This window comes from Schistocerca piceifrons, chromosome 6, assembly GCF_021461385.2.
Source record: "Schistocerca piceifrons isolate TAMUIC-IGC-003096 chromosome 6, iqSchPice1.1, whole genome shotgun sequence".
In the NCBI taxonomy this organism is placed as follows: Eukaryota; Metazoa; Arthropoda; class Insecta; order Orthoptera; family Acrididae; genus Schistocerca; species Schistocerca piceifrons.
Genome location: NC_060143.1, coordinates 147,224,191 through 147,251,693, shown reverse-complemented (window position 1 = coordinate 147,251,693; position 27,503 = coordinate 147,224,191). Strand labels below are relative to the sequence as shown.

Below are 27,503 nucleotides of genomic sequence, written 5' to 3'. Positions count from 1 at the left end.
TATCATTCAGTATCATTAACATCCATCTGTTTCATAATCTCACAACACATTGTAAGGAACAGAACATCATGCAGCATACATTCCAAAAACATCAATCACGTGAAACTGAACTAATTTTTCTCACATTATATATTGAGTGTGACAGAGTGAAGCAATCAGGTGGATGCAGTATTTCTTGACTTCTGGAAAGTATTTGACTCAGTACCACATCAACACTTACAAACTAAAATATGATCATATGGGTTGTCAAATGAAATTTGTGACTGGATTGAGGATTTCTTGACAGGGAGGATGTTACATGTTATCTTGGTTGAAAGGGTCATCAACGGAGGTAGAAATAACTTCAACCTTGCCCCAGGGAAGTGTGTTGGGGCCCATTAATGATCAAGCAGACAATATTAATAGTAGCCTGCAGATTATGCAGTACTGTCTGGGGGTAAAAAAAAGTTTCATAAATATGCATTGAAACCTTTATGACATTCGCAAGTGGTATAAGAAATGGAAACTTGCTTTAAATGCTCAGAAAAATAAAACTGTGCACTGCACAAAATGCAAAAATGTAGTACTAAAACAATACCAGTGAGTCACAATTGGCATCAGTCATCTCCTGCAAACATTGAGGTGTAACAGTTTTTGGAGATACAGAGTGGAATGATCACACAGGCTCAGTAATAGGTAAAGCAAATGGCAGACATTGATTCATATGCAGAATACTGGGAAAATGTATGCAGTCCATGGAGGAGATTGCTTACAAAATACTCAAGCCGCCCATTCTGGATCACATTCCAGATTGGAATAACAGTGGATATGGAATGCATACAAAGAAGGGCAGCATAACTGGTCATAGATTTGTGTGACCAAGTGGACAGTGTCACTGAGATGCTGGAAAACCTGAACTGGCAGAAGTTGAAGACACATGCCAACAGTCCTGTGAAAGTCTATTCACAAAGTTTCACGAACTGGTATTAAATGGGCAATCTAGGAATATACCGCAGACCCCTACATATCACTCCAATGTGGATCACCTTCAATCTAAACATTGAAGAAGATAAAAATAAAAGAAATGTTCAAGAGTGAGATTAAAATATGAGGTGAAAGGATAACAATGACAAGATTTTATGATCACATTGCTAACTTCTGTGAAAGTGAAGAAGAATTATAATATCTGTTGAATGGAATGAACAGCCTAATGAGAACAGAATGTGGACTGAGAGTAAACCAAAGAAAGACAAAAGTAATTAGGAGTATCGGAAATGAGAACAGCGAAAAACTTAACATCAGGGTTGGGGATCACAAAGTAGATGAAGTTAAGGAATTCTGATATCTAGGCAGCAAAATAATCCATGGTGGGTGGAGCAAAGATAACATAAAAAGCAAACTAGTACTGCCAAGAGAAGTTTGCTAGTATCGAACAAAGAGCTTGATTTGAGGAAGAATTTCTCAGAATGTACATTTGGAGTACAGCATTGCATGGTAGTCAATCATGAACTGTGGGAAAATCAGAACAGAAGAGAACAGGAGCATTTGAGAGATGGTGCTACAGAAGACTGTTGAAAATTAGATGGACTGACAAGGCAAGGAATGAGGAAGTTCTCCACAGAACTGGCGAGGAAAGAAATACATGGAAAACACTGACAAGGAGAAGGGACAGAATGATAGGATGCCTGATAAGACATCAGGGTATTATTTACATGGTACTGGAGGGAGCTGCAGAGGGTGAAAACTAGAGGGAGAGAGGTTGGAAAAAAATCCAACAAATAATAAAGGACGTAGGTTGCAATTCCTGGTCTGAGATGAAAAAGTTGGGGCAGGAGAGGAACTCATGGCAGGTAATGTCAAAGTATTCAAAAGACTGATGACTTAAAAAAGGACCATGAAAGCAAGCTTAGTCTAATTATAGTAAAAACAGAGACACTCTAGCAATCATTCTTTCCCTGACAAATAACCTCTCCCATGAGCTTCACAAAGCTTTGCAATGTATGGATGTGGATGCAGATATTCTTTCAATCATAGCTCAGTTCTGCCTTTCTCATGTATTACTCCATTTAAATATGTAAATATGGCTGTATATTTAGATTAATTGATTAAGAGTACAGTCTGCAAAATAATTTGGGTGCAGTTACAAAGTTTGGTTGAAAATGTTCGAGCTGTTTTCAATGATCGGGTCAGTTACTGTGCATAAAATGTTCTCAGAAAAATTATAAGTAATTCTAATAAAAATCTCTCACTTGACTATAATGTATGGTGCTTTGCCCTTCTCAAACAAAATTAAATCTCATCAAATATAAACTGAAAATTGATACACTCAATATCCTCATTCTCACCAACAAATGTAAATAACTAGTAGATCTTATGGACAGGCCTAAGCTCAGGATATTGGGGTTAAGTGAGATAAAGTGAAAAAGCTATGGGAAGAAACTTCTGAGAAATGGATATGTGCAATATTGGAGTGATAACAGCAATGAATCCAAAAATGGAGTTGGCCTCATCCTCCATAAAGATATAGACATACAGACAGACTCATCCAGATGAGCCAGATTAGCCAAAACTGAGAAAGGGAGAGTAGAAGAAGAATGGCCCTTATTCAAGAAAACCCTTGTTAGAGAAGCCACAGACATCTGTGGGAAAAAGTGCCATACCAAAAGAGAAGGAAACACCTTGGTGGAATGATTGGGTAAAGACAGCAGTAAAAGATAGGAACATACTGAAAAGAAAATTAGACCATGAAAAACAGAAAACAGATGATAGACAAAATGAATCATCAATTGAACATCTAGCTCAGGAATACTGGGGAAAGAAACTAGAGATAGAGGAAGACTGTTAGGGAAGTAGGCAATTACTATACAAAGTACTAAACAGTAAACAAAATCAATATGTAAGTGTCCCTGCCCTGGAAACAGATGACGGTAACTTAATACGAACAGAGGAAGGGATCAGGGATGAAATAAAAAGGTACTTTAACTAGGTGCTAAATGGAGATGGGGACAACACTGTCATCAACAATTGTAGAGTAATTAATGAAGTCCAAACCAACAGATGCCCGTTAATATGGTGTGGGGTAGAAACAGCATTAAAGAGAATGCGGAATGGAAGATCGAAAAGCTGTAATGATCTCAGCTCACACATGATAAAAGCAGTTGGAATATTAGGCTTAAATTGGCTATTAGAGTGTTGTCATTGGTAAGGAAAGAACACAAAATCCCAGAAGATTGGAGTAAAGGAGTCATCATCCCTCTGTTCAAGAAGGGCAATCGATGAAAATGTGGAAATTATAGAGGCATCATGCTACTGTCACACACCCTGAAGCTGTTAGAAAAGATCATAGAAATGATCATTAGAAAGATAATAGAACCTTCACTCGAGGAAGAACAATGTGGGTTCAGGAAAGATCGAAGTACTATGGATCTTATTTTTGCAGTAAGAATGCTGAAAGAAAAGTACTGGGAATATGGAAGAAATCTTGCGATTGTGCTTGTGATCATTGAAAAAGCATATGACAGTGTTCAATTGAAACAAGAAATGGGAATATTTGGAAGACCTAAAGGTGCCAATGTGCTTAATCGATAAAGTCAAGATACTGTACCAAAAGTGTTACAGGTGTGTCCAGATGGGCAATGGATGATCAGTATGGTTTGAAACAACGAGAGGTGTCCAACAAGGAAGTGCCACCGTGTCACCACTCCTGTTTATAATAGTAATGGACATCATCATAAAATCTATCAAGAAAATAGACAACGAAACAAATGCCCTGGTTGTTGCTGATGATTTGATAGTATGGGGAGAGGCAGAAGCTGAAGCATAGAAGAAACATAATTATTGGAACAACACATTCAAAAATTTGGACTAAAAATAAGTAAAACAAACACAGTAGAAATGACTACCAACAGGCAAAGAATAACCTCAAATACATTTCTAGAAGGAGTCAAAGTAGAATCTGTTCCACATTTCAAGTATCTAGGAGGCATTATCTTGAAAGACAGCACCATTAAGCAGGAAATACTCAGCAGGACACAGAAAGCATCCAGTTTTTACAGTCAAATCACAAATCTTCTCTGGGATGATAAAATGCCATGAAAAGCAAAAGTGACTATGTACCAAATCTATTTTGTACCAGTCCTAACGTATGATTTAGAAACATGTATCCTACTAAACAAAAACCTCAGCAGAATTCAAGCAACAGAAATGAGATTTGTTAGAACAGTGAATCAAACAACTAGAAAGGACAAAATTAGGAATGAGATGAACAGAAAAGTAGCTCGTATTGAGGTTCCTGTTACCAGTGTCAAAAGAAATGCAGGCTTCATTGGTATGGGTGCATTATGAGAATGAACAGCCAAAGACCTGCTAAAAGGGTTTTCAACCTGAGACTCATAGGAAGAAAACCATGAGGAAGACCAAGAAAATACAGGATAGAGACTGTAGGATCAGATGTGGGGGAGAAAGGACACAATTGGTAAGTTTTCCTGGAACATAAGTGTGGGATCCTGCCCATTCGTCTCTTATAGGGTGCCTAGGAAGCTGTTTCTTGGATAGCTAGACAACATACAAGCAAATCATATTAATGGAGCTTATTACTGTAATTGAATTGACAGTACTTAACTTTAGTTTCTGCATGATGGGTCACAAGAAATTGGTGACATGCAAATAATCAAAGTCCTTTGGTATATACAATTTCCATCCAAGCTAATCACACAAGTTCACAAGTCACTGCTATCGTTATTATCACTGTGGCTTTTCTAGTGCAGCTCTTCTAGTGCATCTTCTAGAGCCTCTCTTCTAGTCTGGCTGCAGCTAGGTGGCACATCACTTTTATTCTCTTTGTGTAGAGGCCGCTTCTGTTATGGTGACGTCCTAGTCAGTGTGCTATTGGCTGACATTGTCTCACAGCCCTCTCTGCTGTATAGCTCTTGATCTTTGTGCCAATGCTTGACATTACATCAGAACAAGGAGATGTAGGAGTTGGTGAGCAAGCACTTGTACATCACATCTGGGAAACTGGAGTTGGAAAACGATGGTGATGATTATCAAATATAAACTGCCACTTCATACTTGATGCTCTCATTACATGTGTGTCCTCTGTGTTAACCATGCAGTATGAATATAAATCACTGTCTGACTCTTCCAGTGTGTTTCATTCCCATAACCTGCAATATCTTTGCACAAAATGACAATGCCCAATACTTGAACCAGCTGTATGGTGGCACTGAGAATGCTATGAGCCGAAGAAGGATACACTGCCCCACTTTCTTGTGAGCATATGCAGTGCACTTACAGTAGTAGTGAAATGACCAAAAAAGTAGGGGATACCCAGAAACATCAAAAAGTGTCAGACATTTATATAAACAGACAAAAAACTTTAACAGTGAGGCAGAGGTATCAGATAACAATGAAGTCATTATCATGGTGTCAAGCATACAAAATCAGGAAGCTATGGTCAAACAATGAGGAAACTAAAGAGAAGTTCAAAGACATTGGTAGTGACACTTAGATATTTTAAAAGTCTTGTGATGAACATAGTGGAATAAACATCAAATAACAGACTGCAGTGGTAATTTAAGAGTTGAAAATTTAATGAACTGCTATTTTATATACCAGTATTAAGTCTGTTAAATGAAATCTGTAGACCTTCATTGTTCAAACTGTGTACATCACACTTTAATACAGTAACTGTATGTTGTTCTGTTCAGGGTTACTTCAGCAGAGGTATCTAGAAGTGTAGAGCGTCTGCTCCCAGAACTATTGTCCAAATCTGGTGACACCACTCCACGGATTCATAATATGGCTGTTCACACCATACTCAGTATGGCAGACTGCCAGGAGGTCAGGTATTGAACTCAGTGCAGTATTGATCACCAGTTACACAAGTTGTGTGCTGTTGAAAAACATAAAAAATCTGTTGATCCTGCACGATCTCATCTCTTTCTTTAACATGCACATTTACTAACTTTCTTAAGCCTCTGTATGTCTTCCTGTGGAGGACATTAATCATACCTTGTTTTTCTTGTTTTGGTCCTATTACACAAAAGGATGGTTATTAGTGCTTGATTCAGTGTTTTTGTCCTCTTAATTGTCAAGTATCTCTGTTTACTGCATTACTATGTTGTTAAAAACTTCCTACAGGAGCAAGACAAGATACCTTACAATTTACAAGAAGAGTACACACACTCAGAAGCCTCTGTCAAATATGCTAGTCTGCTTAACAGTAGCTTATGAAGAAAACCAGTATCCAACATTTTTATGAAAATCTAGGATTATAGCCTATAAGAGTACAATTTTATACAGTAAAATATTTCAAAATATGTCAAGATAAACTTTGTATTTCCTCTCGAGTTTAGACCAAATAAACTACACTACTGGCCATTAAAATTGCTACACCAAGAAGAAATGCAGATGATAAACGGGTATTCATTGGTCAAATATATTATACTAGAACTGACATGTGATTACATTTTCACACAATTTGGGTGCATAGATCCTGAGAAATCAGTATCCAGAACAACCACCTCTGGCCGTAATAACGGCCTTGATATGCCTGGGCATTGAGTGAAACAGAGCCTGGATGGCGTGTACAGGTACAGCTGCCCATGCAGCTTCAACACGATACCACAGTTCATCAAGAGTAGTGACTGGTGTATAGTGATGAGCCAGTTGCTCGGCCACCATTGATCAGACATTTTCAATTGGTAAGAGATCTGGCGAAATTGCTGGCCAGGGCAGCAGGCGAACATTTTCTGTATCCAGAAAGGCCTGTACAGGACCTGCAACATGCGCTCATGCATTATCCTGCTGAAATGTAGGGTTTCGCAGGGATCTAATGAAGGGTAGAGCCACTGTTCAAAGTGCCGTCAATGCAAACAAGAGGTGACCGAGACATGTAACCAATAGCACCCCATACCATCACACCGGGTGATACGCCAGTATGGCGATGACGAATACATGCTTCCAATGTGCATTCACCATGATGTCGCCAAACACGGATGCGACCATCATGATGCTGTAAACAGAACCTGGATTCATCCGAAAAAATGACGTTTTGCCATTCGTGCACCCAGGTTCGCCATTGAGTACACCATCACAGGTGCTCCTGTCTGTGATGCAGCGTCAAGGGTAACTGCAGCCGTGGTCTCCGAGCTGGTCGTCCATGCTGCTGCAAACGTCATCGAACTGTTTGTGCAGATGGTTGTTGTCTTGCAAAAGTCCCCATCTGTTGACTCAGGTATCAAGACATGGCTGCATGATCCGTTACAGCCATGCAGATAAGATGCCTGTCATTTCGACTGCTAGTGATATGAGGCTGTTGGGATCCAGCACGGCGTTCCGTATTACCCTCCTGAACCCACCAATTCCATATTCTGCTAACAGTCATTGAATCTTGACCAATGCAAGCAGCAATGTCACAATACGATAAACCACAATCGAGATAGGCTACAATCCGACCTTTATCAAAGTCGGAAATGTGATGGTACGCATTTCTCCTCCTTACACAAGGCATCACAACAAAGTTTCACCAGGCAACGCTGGTCAACTGCTGTTTGTGTATGAGAAATTGGTTGGAAACTTTCCTCATGTCAGCAAGTTGTAGGTGTCGCCACTGGCGCCAACCTTGTGTGAATGCTCTGAAAAGCTAATCATTTGCATATCACAGCATCTTCTACCTGTCGGTTAAATTTAGCGTCTGTAGTACGTCATCTTCATGGTGTAGAAATTTTAATGGCCAGTAGTGTAGACACCAACATTAAAAATTTTTAAAACAAACACAATAAGAAGAGGGAGGGACCATATTTAATCCAACAGTTATCATACAGATAGAACATGGAATGAGTTTTGCCTTATGATGCAAGTTGTGTTGCCATTGTCATATTGGAAGCAGAAAAAAAATCAAAGCAGTGTTAAAAAACTTATACAGCAAAGCTTACACAAAAACAGTGGGTAGATATTGAGTTAAACAGAGAAAACCATTTATAAAATAAGAGAAAACTTCATGTGAGGCAAGCATTCACTGTAAGCAGGCAGCATCATGCTTACAGAGAAATAATAAATGTTGTTCCATATGTTTCCCTCCTTCCCTCTCTTCACTGCATTGCAAAAAAGCCTTCAATAATTTTTTTCCAATCATAGCTTTTGTTAGATTTTTTTATGTAGCTTCACCATCTTTTTACATGTTTTACTTTGTTTCTCTCTTCTTATATACTCCTTCTTATCACTGAATTTTGTTATACTTTGTAGTTAGTCCAATCAATCTTTAAAATTTTCCAGAGAGCTGCATATTATACCAGTGCACCTCACACGTCCATTAACAAGCAGCATACATCCTAGACTTGCTCTCAGCCGTATTGAGATGGTGGAACAGTTGGTTTTAAGCCACGGTATCTCTACAGACAAGCAAAGGTAATTTGCAGTGCATTTTTCCTGTGTAGTATAAGTAAAGGAGGGTAGAGAAAACTTGTAATTATCAAGTATTAGCAGGCTGACAAATATATACAGAAACTGCCAAAAACACAAACAGCTACAAACAAATGGATTAAAGCCAAGAACTGTACAGAACTGAATGTTACTTGTATCTGTACATTGTTGAATGGGGAAGCCCTGATCCTTTTGTATCAGTCGGTCTACTGTAGCTTTGTAAGTAGAAGTTTTTCTATCTTTATTTGGCATGTAAGTATTACTATTCTGCATACTTGATTAAATCAAAATATTTGACCATATTATTGGAAAGTAGAAAATTTTCAAATGTTGATTGAGACTTTGAGATAAAAATGCCTGCGCTTCCTTGATTTTGTAAAATGATGTTATGAAACAGCCATTATTTCCATGAATGTGGAAATAATCTTCCTGTTGATCTGTAATAATTCTTCTATCTGTGAAAACTGGATAGTATTCATCACATCCAGAGCATTTACCAGTCTACATATTCTTTCTTAACACTGCAAAATAACAAGTCATCATTGTACGTGCCTTTATTGGCCCAGTAGGGACTCAGTAACTCAGACTCCATAAGCGTGCTCATTGCTCTGCCAGTATCTTAACCTAGTATAATTCAACAGACTTAATTAGCATCCAGTGATCACTGATATCATAATAATGAAATCATTCCAGAGATTATTCTGCCATCATAAAAAACTTATTTCAGTAGTTGCCATCACAAATTACTCCCTTCAACTGACAGACAATATCTCATATGTACAAATATCAAACAATGAGATCCCACTTTTGAACACATTGCTGTCAAATAACACTTTAATATATTTAATACACAGCAATATGCTTCATGACAAAAAAATTCTCTATTTCTGCCTCATCATTCCCCACCCCCTCCATAGGCCTCCCACACACACACACACACACACACACACACACACACACACACACACACACACACACACTTTTTTCTTTGTAGCTGTATGTGTTTTTAATGTTGGACTGGAGGGGACACAAATGCTTAACATAATTTATTATTTTATTCACTGTTCATATGAGATGTTGTATCAACTATGTTTCAGTGGTTTGACATGCCGTGTACTTGCTGAGTTTGGCTCATCTGGTCTGCATCATCCTGCTGAAGCAGTGCGTAAAGTGGCAGAGAGAGTGCTCACGCTCGTGTACAGGGTCAATCCTCGACTTGTGAGGAAACAGCTGCCACCTGATGATGACATTACTCGGAGGAACCTTCTATATCGTCAGTTGTTTCATGAATTTGATCTCATTGACATGCAGGTGAATAAATAAATGAAAGTCATTCTAAATCATACAATGAAGGCTTTCATGACTGTTTGTCATAGCTGTTGAGGAATCTTGCACGTTGTGTAGTCCATTAAACATTTTCAGTCCTGATGTTTCGTCCAGAGCTATGTTGGACATGCGCAGACATCTTCAGCAAATAAGACTTACCTATCAATTTAATGGAGGTACTGTATCACTAAGTTTCAGGGCCTCTTCTTTTCTACAAAATTATCCCCATGTTTACATATTTTGATGGCTTCTCTATATAAACTGTGTTTTTCCATGGAAGGAAGACAAACAGTGTTCTTCCAGTAACTGATCAGATTGTGAAGATTTTACAGAAACATTACGTCATGCCAGTTTTCAGACCAACAAGGAAAATACATCAGGTCCTCAGATATGTAAAGATGAACACCCTCTTCTATTGGCATGTAGGGTATACAAAATTTGTGTATGTGTGGTAAGGTCTACATTGTAACTAACAAGAGAAGTGTAAATATATGACTGAAGAAACACAGAAGTCTTTGCCAACTACGGAAAGTAGAAATATCAACTGTAGCAGAACATGCTCTTCAATCAGGAAAAATCATGTGAAATTTTTCAAATCCATAATTTTACCAACAATGACAAACTATTCTCCATGGCTACACAGAGAAGCCTTCAAAATATATAAACATGGGGATGATAAGAAGCAGCTAAGAAACTTGGTGATATGTGGAGAGTAGCTCTACAGAATCAATAGATAAGTTTATCTTTGACAGACAACAATCCGATAGTTAGGTTCAATTCTGACAAGGATTCTCTGTGCCAGCCATGTCTAAGCTTGTATCATGCCCTTTTTCACAATATTTATGTCACTCATCAGAGTCCAACCCATCAGTCAGCAAGGCTCATTGGAACAAGGAGCAGTAATGTAGATGTTCAACACAACTATAGAGACACAACACCAGGAACAAAAATGTTTCATAGACCATGACCACACAATGTGAAAGATGAACTGGCAACTAAGTCACTCTAGATATTGTTTTAAATAAAGAGAAATGAAGCTGTGCACTAATCACTTGCAGATTTGGCAATGCCATTTATAAGTAGTTGCTCAGCCTTGTGGATTAAGTGGAGGAGTGTGGTAACTGGAGTTAGACAAAATGGACTGTAGGGATGTAATGAGAGGTATGAGTGGAGAAGAAAGTTGATTTTCTGTAGCAAAATGGGGATAAAATAAGGATAACACCACAAAATTAGAGGGTGAAGTTAGCTAGATTTTTTTTTTAGTTCAGAGGGGGATTTGGGGGGGGGGGGGGGGGAGATTAGAGGCTACAAGGCCTCTACAAGAGAGGAATGGAATGGAAACTGATAGAAGAGGAAAGGATAAGAAACAAGTAGGAAGAGGGTAGGTGAGAAGGAAGAGCAGCAGTTCCCACCTGCATAGTTCAGAGAAGCAAGTACTGGGCAGAGGATCCAGATATAAACAGCTGTTGATGTCATTGGTACTGTAATGTGCAGCATGTTCAGCATTTGAGCATGTAATGTCACTAGTCGTTAGTGTGCCTCTTACTTATACCTCACTTAATGGCCAGTTAAAATTTTGAATAAACATATCAACCATGCGGATATTTAAATTACAGTCAGTATCTATTTATCATCACACTCACACACAACTTGATCAGCGTGGAGGCTGTGGTTATCATTAATGTTCACAAAATTAGGTCAATGATCTGCTGAGATTACAGAGAAGCCTATCTATTTGTATGAGTGGCAACTAAATATTGGTTCTTTATATTTCCCCTGAATAAATAGCAGAAACTAACAGAGACTTAACTGAACATGACTGAACTCAAAAGCTGTTTAAGGTTGACTCATTGTTAATGTTCATTACTAAATGCTTAGGGATGACTAGGGGCAACTATCAGAATATCACTGAATGAATGTTTGACAGAGATTGAATGTATCTTTGCCCACAGTCACTGTTTAAAGACTCACTTAGGCCGGTATTACACTATCAAATTTCTTTGTTAAAGATTTGATCAAAGATGTGATCCAATATTCCGTCCAATATATTTGACAAAGATCTTTGACGTAGCGCTAGAAGGGGTATTACACTGTCATCAAATTTTTCGTCAAAGTTCAAGATGGCTGACAACAACTTGTTATTAACCGCAGCAGTTGTACGTACCCCAATTGCATTGTGTGCAGATGCGGAAAAGAAGTGGGGGAAAAAATGGAACCATACATACGAGGTTGACAGTCTTAAAAGTCCTGGGATTACAACTTGATAATAAATTCAGTTGGGAGGAGCACACCACAGAACTGTAGAAACGCCTTAACAAATCTGTATTTGCAATTCAAGTGTTAGCAGACATAGGCAACATAAAAATGAAAAAGCTTGCATACTTTGCCTACTTTCATTCCATAATGTCATATGGGATAATAATTTTTGGGTAAATCTTGAAGTCAAACAAAAGTTTTCAGAGTCCAAAAGCGTGTAATATGTATTATTTGTGGAGTAAATTCACGGACGTCCTGCAGAAACCTCTTCAAAGAACTGGGCATACTAACTACTGCCTCTCAGTATATTTACTTCTTAATGAAATTTGTCGTAAATAATATATCTCTTTTTCCAACAAACAACCCAGTTCATACATAAAATACCAGGAACAAAAATGATCAGCACAAGGACTTAAAAGCACTTTAGTTCAAAAAGGGGTCCACTACTCAGGAACACTCATCTTCAATATTTTGCCAGGAAACATAAATAATTTAGTAAGAAATAAAGATCACTTTAAAAAGAACCTGAAAGACTTACTACTGGCCAACTCCTTCTACTCCATTGGCGAAATTTTTAATAGAAGCAAATGATGTATTGTATTTATTCATACTATTAGTATTGTTATTTCAGCTTAAAAAAAAATCGACATGTTCCACATCCATGAGGATCTCCTCAGCATGGATCTATGGAACGAAAAACTAATCTAATCTGGGTGAAGCCGTGGGTTTTACGATGACATGATAAAAGCATTCAACAAAACTTGTTACGTGAGCTTACAGTGGAAGACGTCAAGTCGTACATCAATTACTTAAGAATGGATGAGCATACATTTCTGTATGTGCTCAATGAAGTGTATCCTCATATCACAAAGCACAATATTCACTTAAGAACTGCTACATCTTCAGAAGACAGGCTCACTGTAACACTCCGATTGCTTGCTACAGGAGAGGGTTATGTTATGTTATGTTAGGTTAGGTCAGGTCAGGTCTCCAATCTTCTTAATCTATTTTTGTATTCAGGGTGCCTCACGTTGTAAAGTGCCTCATCAGCTTCAGACATCTCTATTAATTTTGTAGTTGTCAGCACACAGCAATTGTATTTACCGGCAATGGTTATAAAAACACTACAGATGACAGAATGCTGCAGCGATGCTAGCGCTCCATGTGGTAACATGTCACATTGCAGTGAACAGAAGACAAGCGGTTTCTTTCATCAAATATACAGCGAGGCCCTAGATTTGATCAAATATTGGACGACATTTGACAAAGTCCCTATTACACTATCAAATATCTTTGACAAAGATATTGGACAAAGAAATTTGATAGTGTAATACCGGCCTTAGCTACCTTTTACAAAATGTTGAAATACAGGCCAATTATATATTTAATAATAAGATAAAAAACAATGGTTGTAGGTAATACTTGTGTACATTTAGAAATGAAATTATTGGGCTGTCTATTGGATTGTTTTCTTTAAATGTCTCAACACTGAGTTCTACTTTTATGATGAGATTTTTAGGTATGAAATTTGTCCCACATTTTCTAGTCAAGTCCACCAAGGTTGTTCTCTAAACAATACATATATTTGACATATTTAACTAACTAACACATTTTCCCAGTAACATTGCATAATGCAATTTTGTCATATGATGACATGTTGGAGACCGTGGCTGTTTTTGAAGACAAATGTTGATCGTTGTGGCTGGTTGCTGTCCTAACACGATCAACATTTGTTAACTTTGCATAATTTAGAGACAGAAAATTCAGAGCTATAAAATGGTAACACTGGATTTTTTGAAAAAGATTTCCATTTTAAAATTCAAGTAACATGTTTATTATGATAACAAAAGTTTTTAACAGAAATATTTCCATAATTACAAAATTTTGAAAGAAAACAAAATGTTTTATATAGAAGAGAAATAGTGCTTCAAAATGAGGTATGTCAGTCCTGAAACAAACAATTGTTAGTGGGGTCAAATTTTATATTGTGATCACCAATTAAATGTAAATTACATTCTTGGCCAGTAAAGATTAGACAAATACAGTTTGTAAAAGAATGTTGGTATTTCATGTACAAGTTTCATATAGCTCGCATAACAAAGCAATCAGAAATATATTTATGTTCTGTGGGTGTGACAGCTAACAAACTGTCAGTCCACATGGATGGCCTCTGCCAAATTGTGGCCAGGAGACAGCTGGACCACCCAGTTACTGAACATGCCACCTAACATGATGTGCTACACATTAACATCTGCTTCACAGCCTGTGCTATCTGTATTCTTCTGACCAACAACAGCTTTTCTCAGCTGTGTAGGTGGGAACTCTCCCTAACAATGAATCCTTGAATTCCATATCCCCTCCAGCCTTAACCTTCACTAGTCCCTGTTCAACAGCTGCCTATCTCATACTGTTCCCACTCCAGTACTACACGTGCCTTCTATCCTGTCAGCACACCTACACAGACCTTTTCCCTTCTCTAATTGTCTCCTTTCTCCTATCTCCATCCTTCTCCCCCTCCCCCTTCCCCAGCACAGCCTCCTGATGCAGCACCTAACAGCCCTATCCTGTCCAACTACGTCCCTGCATGCTCCCATTGGCATCTTCACCCACCCCTGCCCTGCTATCCCTCCCCTTCCCCAATCCATGCAGTCCCGTGTGTGTGTGTGTGTGTGTGTGTGTGTGTGTGTGTGTGTGTGTGTGTGTTTGTTTTCTGAAGAAAGACTTCCTCTGAAAGTTAAAATATTCCGTGTAGTGAGTAACACTCTACTCTTTCCATATTACTGTTATTTTATTTATACTAAGAGTGATATCAGAGCAAGTGGAGCTGTTACTACTGCATTTGAAGCAGTAAAGTTGGTGGTGAGCTACAGTTTGATGGGAGCCACTGATGCTGGCAGACACAGCAGGCTAATTATTAGTTGCAACAACAGATCAAAAATATCCTCATGCAGAGTAAGCACAGTACAGCTGGTACATTATGTGACTGCTTTCACATTTAGTCCTGTAATCGAACTGGATAGGACTGCCTGCTCTGGGAGGTGGTGGGTGAGTGTATGGGACATGTCTTTAAACCAGATTTCCTGCAGAGGAGTGACATGTAAGTGCAGGAGCAGGGCTGGTATAGGGATGATGGGTGGGTGACAGGACTACTTTGAATGATGAAGGTAGGATTTTGGATAGCATATTTCACATTACAAGGAACTAAAAGAAGTATTCAAAGCTCTAGATAAAGGTGTGATTTAATGTCACTGTGTCTGGATAATATTAAGTGATGAGCATTCTGAGTGATGCCTGTTTCACAATGACAATAGGTTTGTTGGTGTTTTATGAAGAGATAGCACAGAAAATCTGTTTTTGGGTTACAAAGTAGGACATTGTGTGTCAGCATATTGGATAACTCCCGCTTTCTACTGTAGATGCAGCACCTATAGGTCCCATGGATTCAATGGAGTAACTTTCTGGTTGTTAGAGCATTGAATATGGACAGAGGTTTATGCATAATCACTTGAGAAGTTCGAGATCAACATCAGAAAAGGTGACTCACTGAGGTAAGGAAGACAATGTGAAGCAGATTTGTGGGTAGGAAAGAATATAAGCTGTCCTCATTATGGGTCCACATCATGTGGATATCATCAATGAGTCTGACCACACAAGGGATTTAAAGTGTTGGGTGGAAAGGAAGAATTTCTATAAGTGGCCCATAAACAATTTGGCATGGAAAGGGACCATGTGAGTGCACATGGCAGTTACACAGATCTTTTTTATAGATTTGGCATTCAAAGGAGAAGTAATTGTGGATCAGAATAAGGTTGCATTGCAGCAAAGTCAAGGGGGATCTTGGCATACAGGGATGGAGTGTCCACAGAGAAAAGCAAGGGTTATGATCGTAACAGGCTGAAAACCATGGTAAGGCAGCAGATGAAAGAAGTTCCTGGGGAATGTGGGAGGCGAAGTAGGTCATCATGCCACTGTCTTGGACTGTGAGGAGTTGAACAGGCAGTTGGATGGTTTTGGTAATAGCAGTTATCTCATAAAATTAGCTTGCATATTTTCATCAAATGGTGTTGAGAGAGTTGTTCTAGCAAACGTCTTAATCTCAAAGACAGGATGCAGGCAGTTGCACTCACAGAGTCATAAGATTTTGTAAAAGGAGCAGAAGCAGTTAAGTAAGGTCTGTGCTTGGATGGTGTGATTGTGTATGACCAGACTGGCAAAGTTCTTAGAATTTGGATTCTGAAAAAGTGAAATCATTGTGAAAGGATGGATGGCAACCAACCAAAGGAGTTCAGGAAAAGTGTTTGGGACTCTCTTTGGATTGAGTGAAGCCAGTGTTTTTGAACTGTTAGAGTCAGAATGAGCCAAGGTTCACTTATGACTGGTCGAAAACAAAGTGTGTTGAAAGAGGAATCAAGAATGAGAATGCAAAAACAGAATACTTTTGAAAATAAGTGATTGCTGTAATGATAAATGGAGACAAGAGTCAAAAATTTAGTAAACCACCATAGAAAGTTAGAAAGGACATATTAAAAATGTTCACTTGGTAAGCTGTGTCTAAAATTTAAACAAATATTCACAATTAATAATCTGAGCTGCTGGTATCTTATGTAATGTATATTGACAGAAGAAATGAGAGTAAGAGTCCAGAAGAAAAAATCCCAATAATAAAATAAGTGCCTTGCCAAGAGAGTATTCAGTGTGGCAATTGTTTATATAATTGGCTATTATAAAAGTAAGCATTAGATCTGAGCAACAATGGGTGACCAGTATAGATATGGAAAGAAGCAGAATGTTTTGTGCGCCCTACTTCAATCAACTGTATGTGAGTTGCTGCCTATCTTCATTTTTTGCTTATTGTTTCCATCATGGAATTTCCATTAATGTAGTAAATATTATCTTATCATGATGTAAATCAAATGAGCATTATTAATAGAACTATATCACAATGACTACACTTGAAAAAGCTGTTTTTGTAAAATAACTTATTTTTTCTGTTGTACTTTTATATTATGTACTTTCCCTGCAACTGTTTTTGTAAAATTATTGTTATGTCTAATGTCTGCTTTCATAAAGTAACTACTACATTCTATGAAAATACATTCGTATATCCTTTAAGTCATTTCACATCCTAGCATTTCACACTCATTAAAGGATCTAAGGAATATGTAAATAAACAAAATAAATAAATACAAACAAAAAAGATGTAGAGTATATGTATAAAATTACAAAAATTTTATATATTAATAGTAGTTATATAGCAGCTGCCAAAAGAAGAACAACTTTGGTAGTACTCAGAGGGTACAAATTACAAAACACAGTTGATCTCATTCTCTTGGCACAGAAATTATTTTAATGTTTTAAAGGAAAGACATTAAACTACATTTTCTAAATTTTTCCCCATATCCATTATTCCAGTTATTTCTGTTTTGACACATTATCTTGAAACTGTTAACATTTAGTTTTTTATTTAATTTGAAATGTACTTTTGTTTTCTACACCATCAGCTTCAGCAGTTTTTGTACTGGAACTGTGGTAATTATGAAATATTTAGAAAAATTAGGAAATCTGATTGTGAATTAATAAATGTACATGACAGTTTCTGATCAATACTTTATCATACCTTATGCTGCATGCCTGTGAACTTTTTTAGATACATCCAGCTGCTTGTTACATCCGCAAAGCTTAACTAATTTTGTTACTTTAGTTTACCTTTACAGCAAGTAATTATTTAAGAAAGTGAACTGAGTACCATCAAAAGCAATACAGTGGGTAGTTTTCCTAATGCAGTGTCAAATGATCCATATAACAGTGCAAAAAAAAAAGGAATAGTAACAAAATTTCACAATATTTTCTTATTTGTTGATGAGTGATTTATGGCAAAACACTTTCAGCGGAAGAGGGAGGTCCTAGAAAGAAACAGGCAAGTGGTTCGCGCAGCTGCACAAGTTACAAACGTGTCTACAAGTCCTACAAACAATGCAAATGTCAACAAATCACCTGGCCATCAAACAGGTAGCAGTTCCTCATCAGCAAGTGTAATAACCTCACCAAGTGATGCATCTCAGCAAGACGTCAGTGATGACAAGTAAATATATTTAAGTACAAAATAATTTCTAAGGAGTCAAGTAGCTTTCCTGTGTAGCTCCTCTAAAATGATTCTACTGTTGTCTCTGTGGAAATGCAGTTCTGAAACTAATAAATAAATTAATTTAAATATGCAAATATCTGATCAGCATCTATATTACTAAATGGCATACCCAGTGCATGGCTCCAGTTACAAGTTGCCTCTCTAACAGCTTCCAGTGGCAACAAAAACTTGATTTTCAATATTTCATATAGTTATTGACTGACTTTAAAAATTTAAAATGCTATCATAATCTACTCATTAAAAAGCATAATCTGATGTTAAAATTTTAACACAGTAATACAAGTATCACAATTAGAAACTCTGTATAAGTCTCACTCAGATTATATTCATTGAGCATTTGAAAATGAGAGCATTTAGCAACTTCCACAAAATTTTAAACACAATTTCAAACCTTTCTAAACTTTTTCTCACTATATGCATGACATCAAGTATTTAACACAAAAAATTCCAGAAATCGATTTTGACACTTCAACTGTAAAGGACAAATATATAATGAGGCTTAAAAAAGCAACTTCTAGATTAAAACTAGGCACTTGTAACTGGGATATTAACCTAAATGAAGCACTGTTCAGCTTGAACTTTACAAGAAGCACAGAACATCCACTTGTTTATCAGAAGAATAACAGAAATAACATTTTAATTGTTGCAGTTTATGTGGACAACATGTTAATTTTCAGTAATAATCTACCAGGGAAGGAAATCTTCAAAAAGAAACTCAAAGAGTAATTTAAATGGAGAGAGCTCAGACATGTGACAATTTGCTTTGGCATCAGAGTCACAAGAGGTCACAAAAGAGTCTAGTGGGTGGATCAGTCTCATTATATAGAACAAATCTTAAATAAATACAACATGAAGGATTGCACTTCAATGTTGATGTATGCACATATGGGAACAAGACCTGACCTCGCATATTCAATCATAGTTGCTAAGTTGTTTCAGCACCACAGTTGCCCTATCAACTACTGAAGCTAAATACATGGCCCTAGCCTGAGTTTGCCTTGAGAGACTCTGGCTACAAAGGTTAATAAAAGAAATCTGTTCATGTCCTGAAAGTGGCGGCCAGTTAAACTTTATTGTGGTAACAAAGATGCAGTTGACTTAACCAAAACAAGTGGTTGCAGTGGAAGAACCAAGCATATCAATATCAGACTTAATTTTTATTAGAGAAAAAAATAGACTTAGCTCAAGTTAACGGTAGAACAAATCCTGATGGAGCAGATGCTTACTGTTATGATGACTAAGTCACTGTCAAGAATACAATGTTGATGGGATCTGCATAATTGAAACTGATCGACTTAAGAATACTGATTAATCCAATCCCAAAAGATTACACTTAACAAACACTCTTTATTCAATGAAGGCAAGAGGTTAATTGACATGTAACACAGAGTGGCAGTTCAGAATAATATATAAAAACATAAAAACACAGGAACAAATATCGTGCATGGAGAAGGCAGAAGCACACACCAGAAAAAACAGTTTTCCTGGTGCTGACTGCGGGACTCTTTGACAGCCACAATTCACTTATTACATGTGAAAAACACATTGCCTCTGGCAGCTTGTAACGAACTACCATGATGGCTGCAATTCACCTGCTACACCATGTGACACTGCACCATGCACACACTGTGTGAGCACTTCATTTCTGTGCGCTAGCGTGTAACAACTCCCTCAGAAGAAACTGTGCATCAGTATCAAGGAAACAGGCAGGGAAGTGAACACCACATCTGGAGCAGTTCACTCAAATAGATGGATGTTCTGTGGATGGCTGTAGTGGTGGTGGTGGTGGTGATGGTGGTGGTGGTGGTGGTGATGGTGTTGCTTGGGGCTTTTTCTGGCATGTTCTGATGTCTCTATTGGGTAGTGGACTGTGATGTTTCTTGAAAATTGGGTACAGGCTTGACTCTGTTCAGGGAAACAGTCATTGGTTTACTGTTCACCAATATGTACATTGTCTGCATACTTCTCCATAATGTGCAGTATGTACCAGTGGTTGGAGGCTGCAATGGTGGTTTTATATTGTTGGTGCAGAGTGTGACATGAGAGCAGTGATCCAGGTCCTGGTGCAGGCAGCGTGCTGTGACGTGAAGCCTCGGAGGATGGATCTGTGTGACAAGGTTCCACAGGTGACGTGAGAAATCTAGTTGGTCTAGTGCAGATATTTTCATTGTATCAGCATTGACAAATTCACCAGACAGACACAACGTCCCTGCGTAGACCATCTCCATGGTCAAAGAATCAAAGTCAGCTTTATAAGTTCTTTGTTGGCCAAGTAGAACCATTGGAAGAGCTGAAGTCCATGAGTTTCCATGGCACATGAGCATCATCTTCAGGGTATGATGCAAGTGCTCAACCATGCCATTGCTAGTGATATGGTAACTGGTGGTATTGTGGTGGATCTACCTGCAAAACTTGGCAAGCCAGTTGAATGGGTCCAACTCAAACTGCCATCCATGGTTGGTAGTGTTATGCTGCGGGCACCTAAGCCTCATTAACCACACTGACACAAAGGTAGAGGCTAACATTTCTGCAGTAAAATTGGCACTGCTTTTGCCCAGCGGGTAAAACAATCAGTCATTGACAAAAGGTAGCATTGACTGCTCAAAGGAGGAAGTCCCACAACATATAGATGTACATGGACAAAACATACAATTGTATCTAGAAAGTTGCCAACTCAGACATGCATACATTGAGGCTTTTTACACCTTTGGTATTGCAAACATGTCCTTTTCCATTCTCAACAGCCCTTTTCCATGCTTGGCCACACAAAGCAGTGGAATAGGGGTTATGAATTCTGTTGAAGGCTTGTCTTGGTTGTCCATGAGACACATTACAGTAGAGCTTGACATCTTCTCCAGGAACTGCAGTTCTAATGATGACACATCATTGTCAAGAAACTTTTGGAGTTTCTCATCTTCTTCTTGTCCTCAGGCCAACGGAAAAAAGTGTATAGCACTCATAATGAAAGACAGTCACTACATTATCAATTCCCAAAAAGTGCTGGATGTCAGTAGTGAACTGGGCTATGAACCCTAGGTGGTTGAATTGGCGAGGAGAACAGTTGGCATTGTTCCACTTGAATGCAAAGGTCAGTGGTTTATGATCTGTGAATATCATGGACATTCAAGCTTTGGTTTAAGGGTGAAAGTATTTCTCCTCTTCAAATACTGCCAGGAACTTGTGGTTGTAGGTGCTCCACTTTCTCTGAGATGGTAACAGCTTTCATGAGAAGTATGCCAGTGGTTGCCATAAACCTTCCTCCAGAGTGTAGCACCACACTGAAAGCCATCCGTCTTGCATCCACTGCTAACGCAAGAGGTGCATTGAGCTTAAGATGAGCTAGATTAGATTAATACTAGTTCCATGGATCATGAATACGATATTTTGTAATGATGCGGAACGAGTCAAATTTTCCAATACATGGCATAATTAAGTTAATTTAACAACATAATTAAGTTAATATAACAACTTTTTTATTTTTTTAAATTTTTTTTATAATTTTTTTTTTCTTTTTTTCTTAATTTATATCTAAAAATTCCTCTATGGAGTAGAAGGAGTTGTCATTCAGAAATTCTTTTAATTTCTTCTTAAATACTTGTTGGTTATCTGTCAGACTTTTGATACTATTTGGTAAGTGACCAAAGACTTTAGTGGCAGTATAATTCACCCCTTTATGTGCCAAAGTTAGATTTAATCTTGAATAGTGAAGATCATCCTTTCTCCTAGTATTGTAGTTATGCACACTGCTATTACTTTTGAATTGGGTTTGGTTGTTAATAACAAATTTCATAAGAGAGTATATATACTGAGAAGCTACTGTGAATATCCCAAGATCCTTAAATAAATGTCTGCAGGATGATCTTGGGTGGACTCCAGCTATTAATCTGATTACACACTTTTGTGCAATGAATACTTTATACACTGCGTCAGCTATGCTCTATTTCATGGCTTCAAATGCAGAACACATAGACTGAGTCCTCTGCACTGGGGAGTTGCTTTTGTCTTAGGACCATTTAGTGCTGCTGTCAATGGTTCCTGCTATTATGGTGCACGAGACAGACAGCAACGATAAAAATTCAGCATACCAAGGAACTAACTCAATTCCTTGATTTTCTCTGGCCCAGGTAACTGTAAAATCACACCTGTCTTCTCAGTCAGAAGTAGGGAGGCCACAGTGGGATTCTACATCCCAAGAAGGTCGCTTCAGATGATCCGAAAACACAATTGGTGATGTTCAAGATGACTCTGTAATGCTCCACACATACTCTCAAACAGGCAAAATGGTGTTATAATTGCAGTCCTTAGGATGTCCTCTTTAGTCACAGGTATCTGATCATCGACTTTAGCACAGTCTAAGATGCTGAATATCCTCACACCGTGTAATGTGTAGTTACAGTCTCTTAGTAGTGGCTCAGGATATCAGTCCAACGCTATTCTCGAGTTCAGAGCACGATAGTTTCCATATGGGCATCAGGCCCCACCTTTCTTTGGCACCAAATATAAGGCAGTGGACCACAGCCTTCGATAGTCTAACAATGCCCTCTTGCAGTATAGTGTCGAATTAAGCTTTTGCGATTGCAAGCTGGTCTGGTGCTAAACATCTTGGTCAACAAACACTGTTTCTAGTGGAAATGTATAAATGAGAATCTATACCTCTACCAATATACATGTTCTGTGCTGTTAGTTCTATGAATGTTCTTTATTCTTGTTTCATGTATGTGTATTCTGTATATTTTGTGTTTGAATTAGTGTAATAAACGTTTCTTGTATTTACTTCAAACCACGACCACTTTAATGAAAATTAAAGCAAAACCAATAAAAGTCATCAAAAAATCAGCATTATACCACCACATGGAAATGTGAATTGCTGGAAAAAAGTGTCACAGATATACACTATTAGCATCATGTCAGGGTGCAAAACTTCAAACATTTTTTTAACTGTACTTGTGCTCCCTATGTTTCTGTGACATATATGAAATATCCTCTTGTTACTGAAGTGGTACTATTCCACGAATGGAATACACCGAAAATTACAGTGTACAACAGATTTCTTGACAGCTCAGCTTCCTAGTTCTAATTCAGTAGAAATCAGAAGACTTTGGACTGTTAGTGTTTTGATCTCAGTCACTGCCAATTTAAGTGATCAGACAATACTGCGAGAGTATAGTCATTGATAAGAGCTATTTTTTATTTCACTGTGCCATGTTCAGTTTCTTTGTAATAAAATGAGAACTGAATCAGCATCTGATACTTCATGGACACTGCAAGAGACTCCTTGGTAGAATAACTTTTCTACAAACAATAAGAGTTACCACCATAGATATTTAGCAGAAAGCATAGGAATGGTGGCTGCACTATATGAGGAAGCTAATACTTGCTCCACTTGCAATGCTCCTTTCCCACATCAGACTGGCAAGATTTAGGTCACCCATTCCCCATAACCCTCTCTAAATTCAACCAATAAAAAGTATATAGATACCTGCAGACACTGTGAATAAGCTAAATGATGTATCCTTTCTTCCTCTTGGCCAACACAACATACAAATGATGTGGTGAAGAGAGAGATTTTTTTACATGGCACTTCACAGACATTGTTCTTTTTGCTAACTGCCATGCACAACATTTCAGAGAGTCTCATAATGTGCAAACAACCAGTCAGTGATCACACTGCCTCCATTTACAGTGGTTCAGCATCTTACATGAAACAAGTCAGACACTCAAGTAAATACGTGAAGGCAGTTTGGATGCATGCCTTCCTTTGCCATGCATTACCAGCAATCATTTACTTCCTTAATGACTAAAAACTTAAACACTGTGCTGCATACAAATTGTGTGTGTGAAATCTTATGGGACTTAAGGTGCTAATGTCATCAGTCCCTAAGCTTACACACTTATCCTAAGGACGAACACACACACCCATGCCCGAGGGAGGACTCGAACCTCTGTCGGGACCAGCTGCACAGTCCACGACTGCAGCGCCTTATGCATACAAATTCTTATATGTCAAGAATATCATATTGTATTACATTAGTGATACTCCTTGGGTCCCATGAAGAGTGATCTCTGGGATGGAAGAACTCAAGAGTGTAAATTTAATTTCATTTAAGTGCAATACTGCTAAATGACATAATATTGTAATATTGCCTTATTCCAGTGTTAAGTCTAATTATACATTAACTTAAAACATTGAATTTAAGATTACAGTATACTGATCATTTTTACTTTTTGGACCATCTGACGACAACTGAATGAAACACAATTTTCACACCATATGCGTTTCACCTTTATACTGTGCAAGGCACTTCAGTGGCAGTTTGCATGAATGATTTTATATGAATTATGTTTCTGTTTCGTTTTTGATGCTGTTCCTCTTCTTATAATTGCCACTTGCGGTTTTTTCCACATTTCACAGCACTAGGATGCATGGAAAGAACCAAGGCTCCTCAATGAGATGGACCTCAAAGTGCCAGCTCTGCTGAATGGCTCAGAGAAGTGCAAGAATATAACCGGCACCAACTCATGGGCATTGATTAGTCCGGCTAGAAGAGTTCTCTATTTTTAGATCAATAGCTGCCATCCGACAGTTGCAAAAGCTGATCCACACTCTGTGTACGAATGGCCACAGAGTAAAGATTATATAAGTATTACGTAGATTTTACGTGGCACTTTTAAAAATACCTCTCCGACATGTGTGTTCTCATTTCTACGAGCATTGTCTGTCTGCAAACTCATGATAGAGCTAGCGAGTCTCCTCTGTGGCTACCACACTATGTCACAAGGAGAAGCTACAAACTCTATCACCCCACACTTCTGCAGTGTAGCTGTTACATCAGTGCTGACACAATTTGCAGACATGCCTGGGTAGTGTTTATTTTGCACTGAATACATTTACATGGTACAGAATACAGAGTTAGTAACTAATATAGCATGAGGAACAAACACACAATGTGATGGTTTAATTTATTTTCAAATTAAAACTCTGCACTATAAATGTTACCATAGTTTCCATAGTACTGACCTCATTTTCACTGTGAGTACAGTCTGTGTGAGGGTGCATCAAAACAAGTGTTCAGTTCCTAGTGCTGTGAAATATGGAGAAACCCCAAGTGGCAATTATAAGAAGAGGAACAGCACCAAAAATGGAACAGAAACATAGTATGTAGAAAATCGTCTGCACAACCTGCCACTGAAGATGTCTTGCAAAATGCTTACGGCACAAAAATCATGTTTCATTCAGTTGTACTCAGACAGTCCAAAAAAATAAAAATTATCAATATACCATAATGTTGCATGCAACTGAAGAAGACAAGACTACAAAAGTTGAATTTAAGAATGCAGGTGAAGGTACTCTTAAATGGAGAAGTAGTAATTCAATAGAAAGTTCTTTAAATCAATCTTTTGAATGTCCACTTGTTGATCACTTGAGGTCTTTTTAGACATTGTTTTAGGTGCTAGTGGTATATTCATTGTAAAGGAAAGAAGTTCAACAGGACTTGAAGTTGGTGATGGAGCACCAGGGTGGTAATTAAGCCACATACTGGAGTCAGTCAGGCACCGGTCAGCAACCATCGAGCTGAATGGACTTCTGCTATTCTGTGTCACAGCATCCACATGACAAAACATGGCCAGTCACCAGGAAGACCAGCTGCTCAACCCACCCAGCCGGTCATTAACTTCATTCCAGATAATTTGGTGTGAAATATTAATACCATGCCTCCCACAAAGTCAACGAGCTGTAACAGCATTTAAGCCCACCTGAACCAGCCAGCATTTGGCCAGGTGGGCAGTTATGTGACATCCAGCCACTGTCACCACTGCTGCTGCTGGGCTGTGATCCAGAGACCTCAGCCTATCTGCCCAGTCCACGCAGCCACCACACTGCCAGCTGCCTGCCCTTGCTCTACAGCATCAGATCCGACTCTAACTCCAGGCAATGCCATTGCCATGTAGCTGAGACATTGTGACCTTTTGCTGTACCAGTTGACCTTGCCAGCCACCCTGTGGTGCAGAAAACCAAGAGCAGTGCTTGATCATTGCTGTCAACTCAGCACTGGCATACCATAGATGTCAGTTGCCTATGAGGTAGCAGGTATCAACCATATGCTGTGCTTCCTTCCGTGCCACTACTATGCCAGAATATTAGATGAAGACAGAAACACACTCAAATGACTATTAAAGACTAACTGTGTTCTTTCTCATGCCTGCATGCAGCCACTACAGACCAGTTACATGGTGGAGTCCAAGCTGTGTAAATTAGTAAAGAAGCAATAGAGAAGTCTATTTTCATCATAACCTTCTGCAGCACATGTCCATCCCATCTTTGGCAGAGACCAACACCCTCACTCCAGCACAACCTTTCCTCTCTGTTTCTCTGTTTACATCACACTTTTCACTATAGCAGTGTGTGTGTGTGTGTGTGTGTGTGTGTGTGTGTGTGTGTGTGTGTGTGTGTGTGTGTGTTGATTCCATTGTCCCATTCACTGTCATTTTATGCAACCTGCAATGTCACAGGGAGCCTACATAAACCACACATGAGATTTTCATATTCTCTCATTTGCTACGTGGCAAGTATTGGTGCAACAGAAAAAATGAACACAGCCTTTTTGTAGGAAATTTAATGCAATTAAATTTTGTAATGGGAAATGTTTTCAATAGTCGCCATAGTTTTCGAATTATTCAGGAAAAACATACAAAAGTTACCTTCAAATGCACCCCCACTCCCAGACTCGACCCCTATCAGTCAGGATTTCCCAGTGTCTTGCTGATGCCATTCCCTCCTACCACTGCAGAAATACTCGTGACTGCAAAAACTATTTTCCATGTTTCACCTTTTTTTATTCTTCATTGACTGGCCTTGTAACACCACTGGCTTAGTCAAGCACTTAAAAATTATAATACTGATGTTTGTATAAATTTTACCTAAAAAATTTGTGAATTTTGACAGCGTAAACAAATGCAACATTGTATTCATCATGCTTTTTGACTATGAAACTGCTGTGCTTGTAAGGGTTAAGTTTGGATTAAATTGTCAACATAATTAGTTTTATTATAATGTTTACAAAAGTTGTTTTTCATTCATTGCCCATGAGGCCATTTAAATTAATGATGTTAACAAACTATCTGACTATGCTGATGATATAATAAAATGATAATGGCAGGGGCAGCTCAATCTTATGTATAATTTGTCAAAATACCCAGTTTACCTTTTTTTTTTAAGGAAAAAAGAAAAAAAAGTAGGAGGTCTCTTCAAGATGTTCTAAATTATTAGCAGATATATTTCTTGTAACACAATTCTGTATTTTGAAAATATGAGGGCAGTTTAATAAGTAATGCAACACATTTTTTTTCTCGGCCAATTTTGGTTGAAAAAACC

At 38.2% G+C, this 27,503-nt stretch overlaps 1 protein-coding gene across 1 annotated transcript in view; it reads left to right on the top strand.

Annotated features, from left to right (window-relative positions):
• LOC124802828 (centrosomal protein of 104 kDa) overlaps positions 1 to 27,503 on the top strand; it is a 455,266-nt gene that overhangs the window by 388,194 nt on the left and 39,569 nt on the right. Inside the window, exons 11-14 of the mRNA XM_047263836.1 lie at positions 5,688 to 5,825; positions 8,257 to 8,388; positions 9,501 to 9,714; positions 17,874 to 18,067. Coding sequence (XP_047119792.1) covers positions 5,688 to 5,825; positions 8,257 to 8,388; positions 9,501 to 9,714; positions 17,874 to 18,067 — 678 coding nt within the window. The remainder of the gene's footprint in view (positions 1 to 5,687; positions 5,826 to 8,256; positions 8,389 to 9,500; positions 9,715 to 17,873; positions 18,068 to 27,503) is intronic.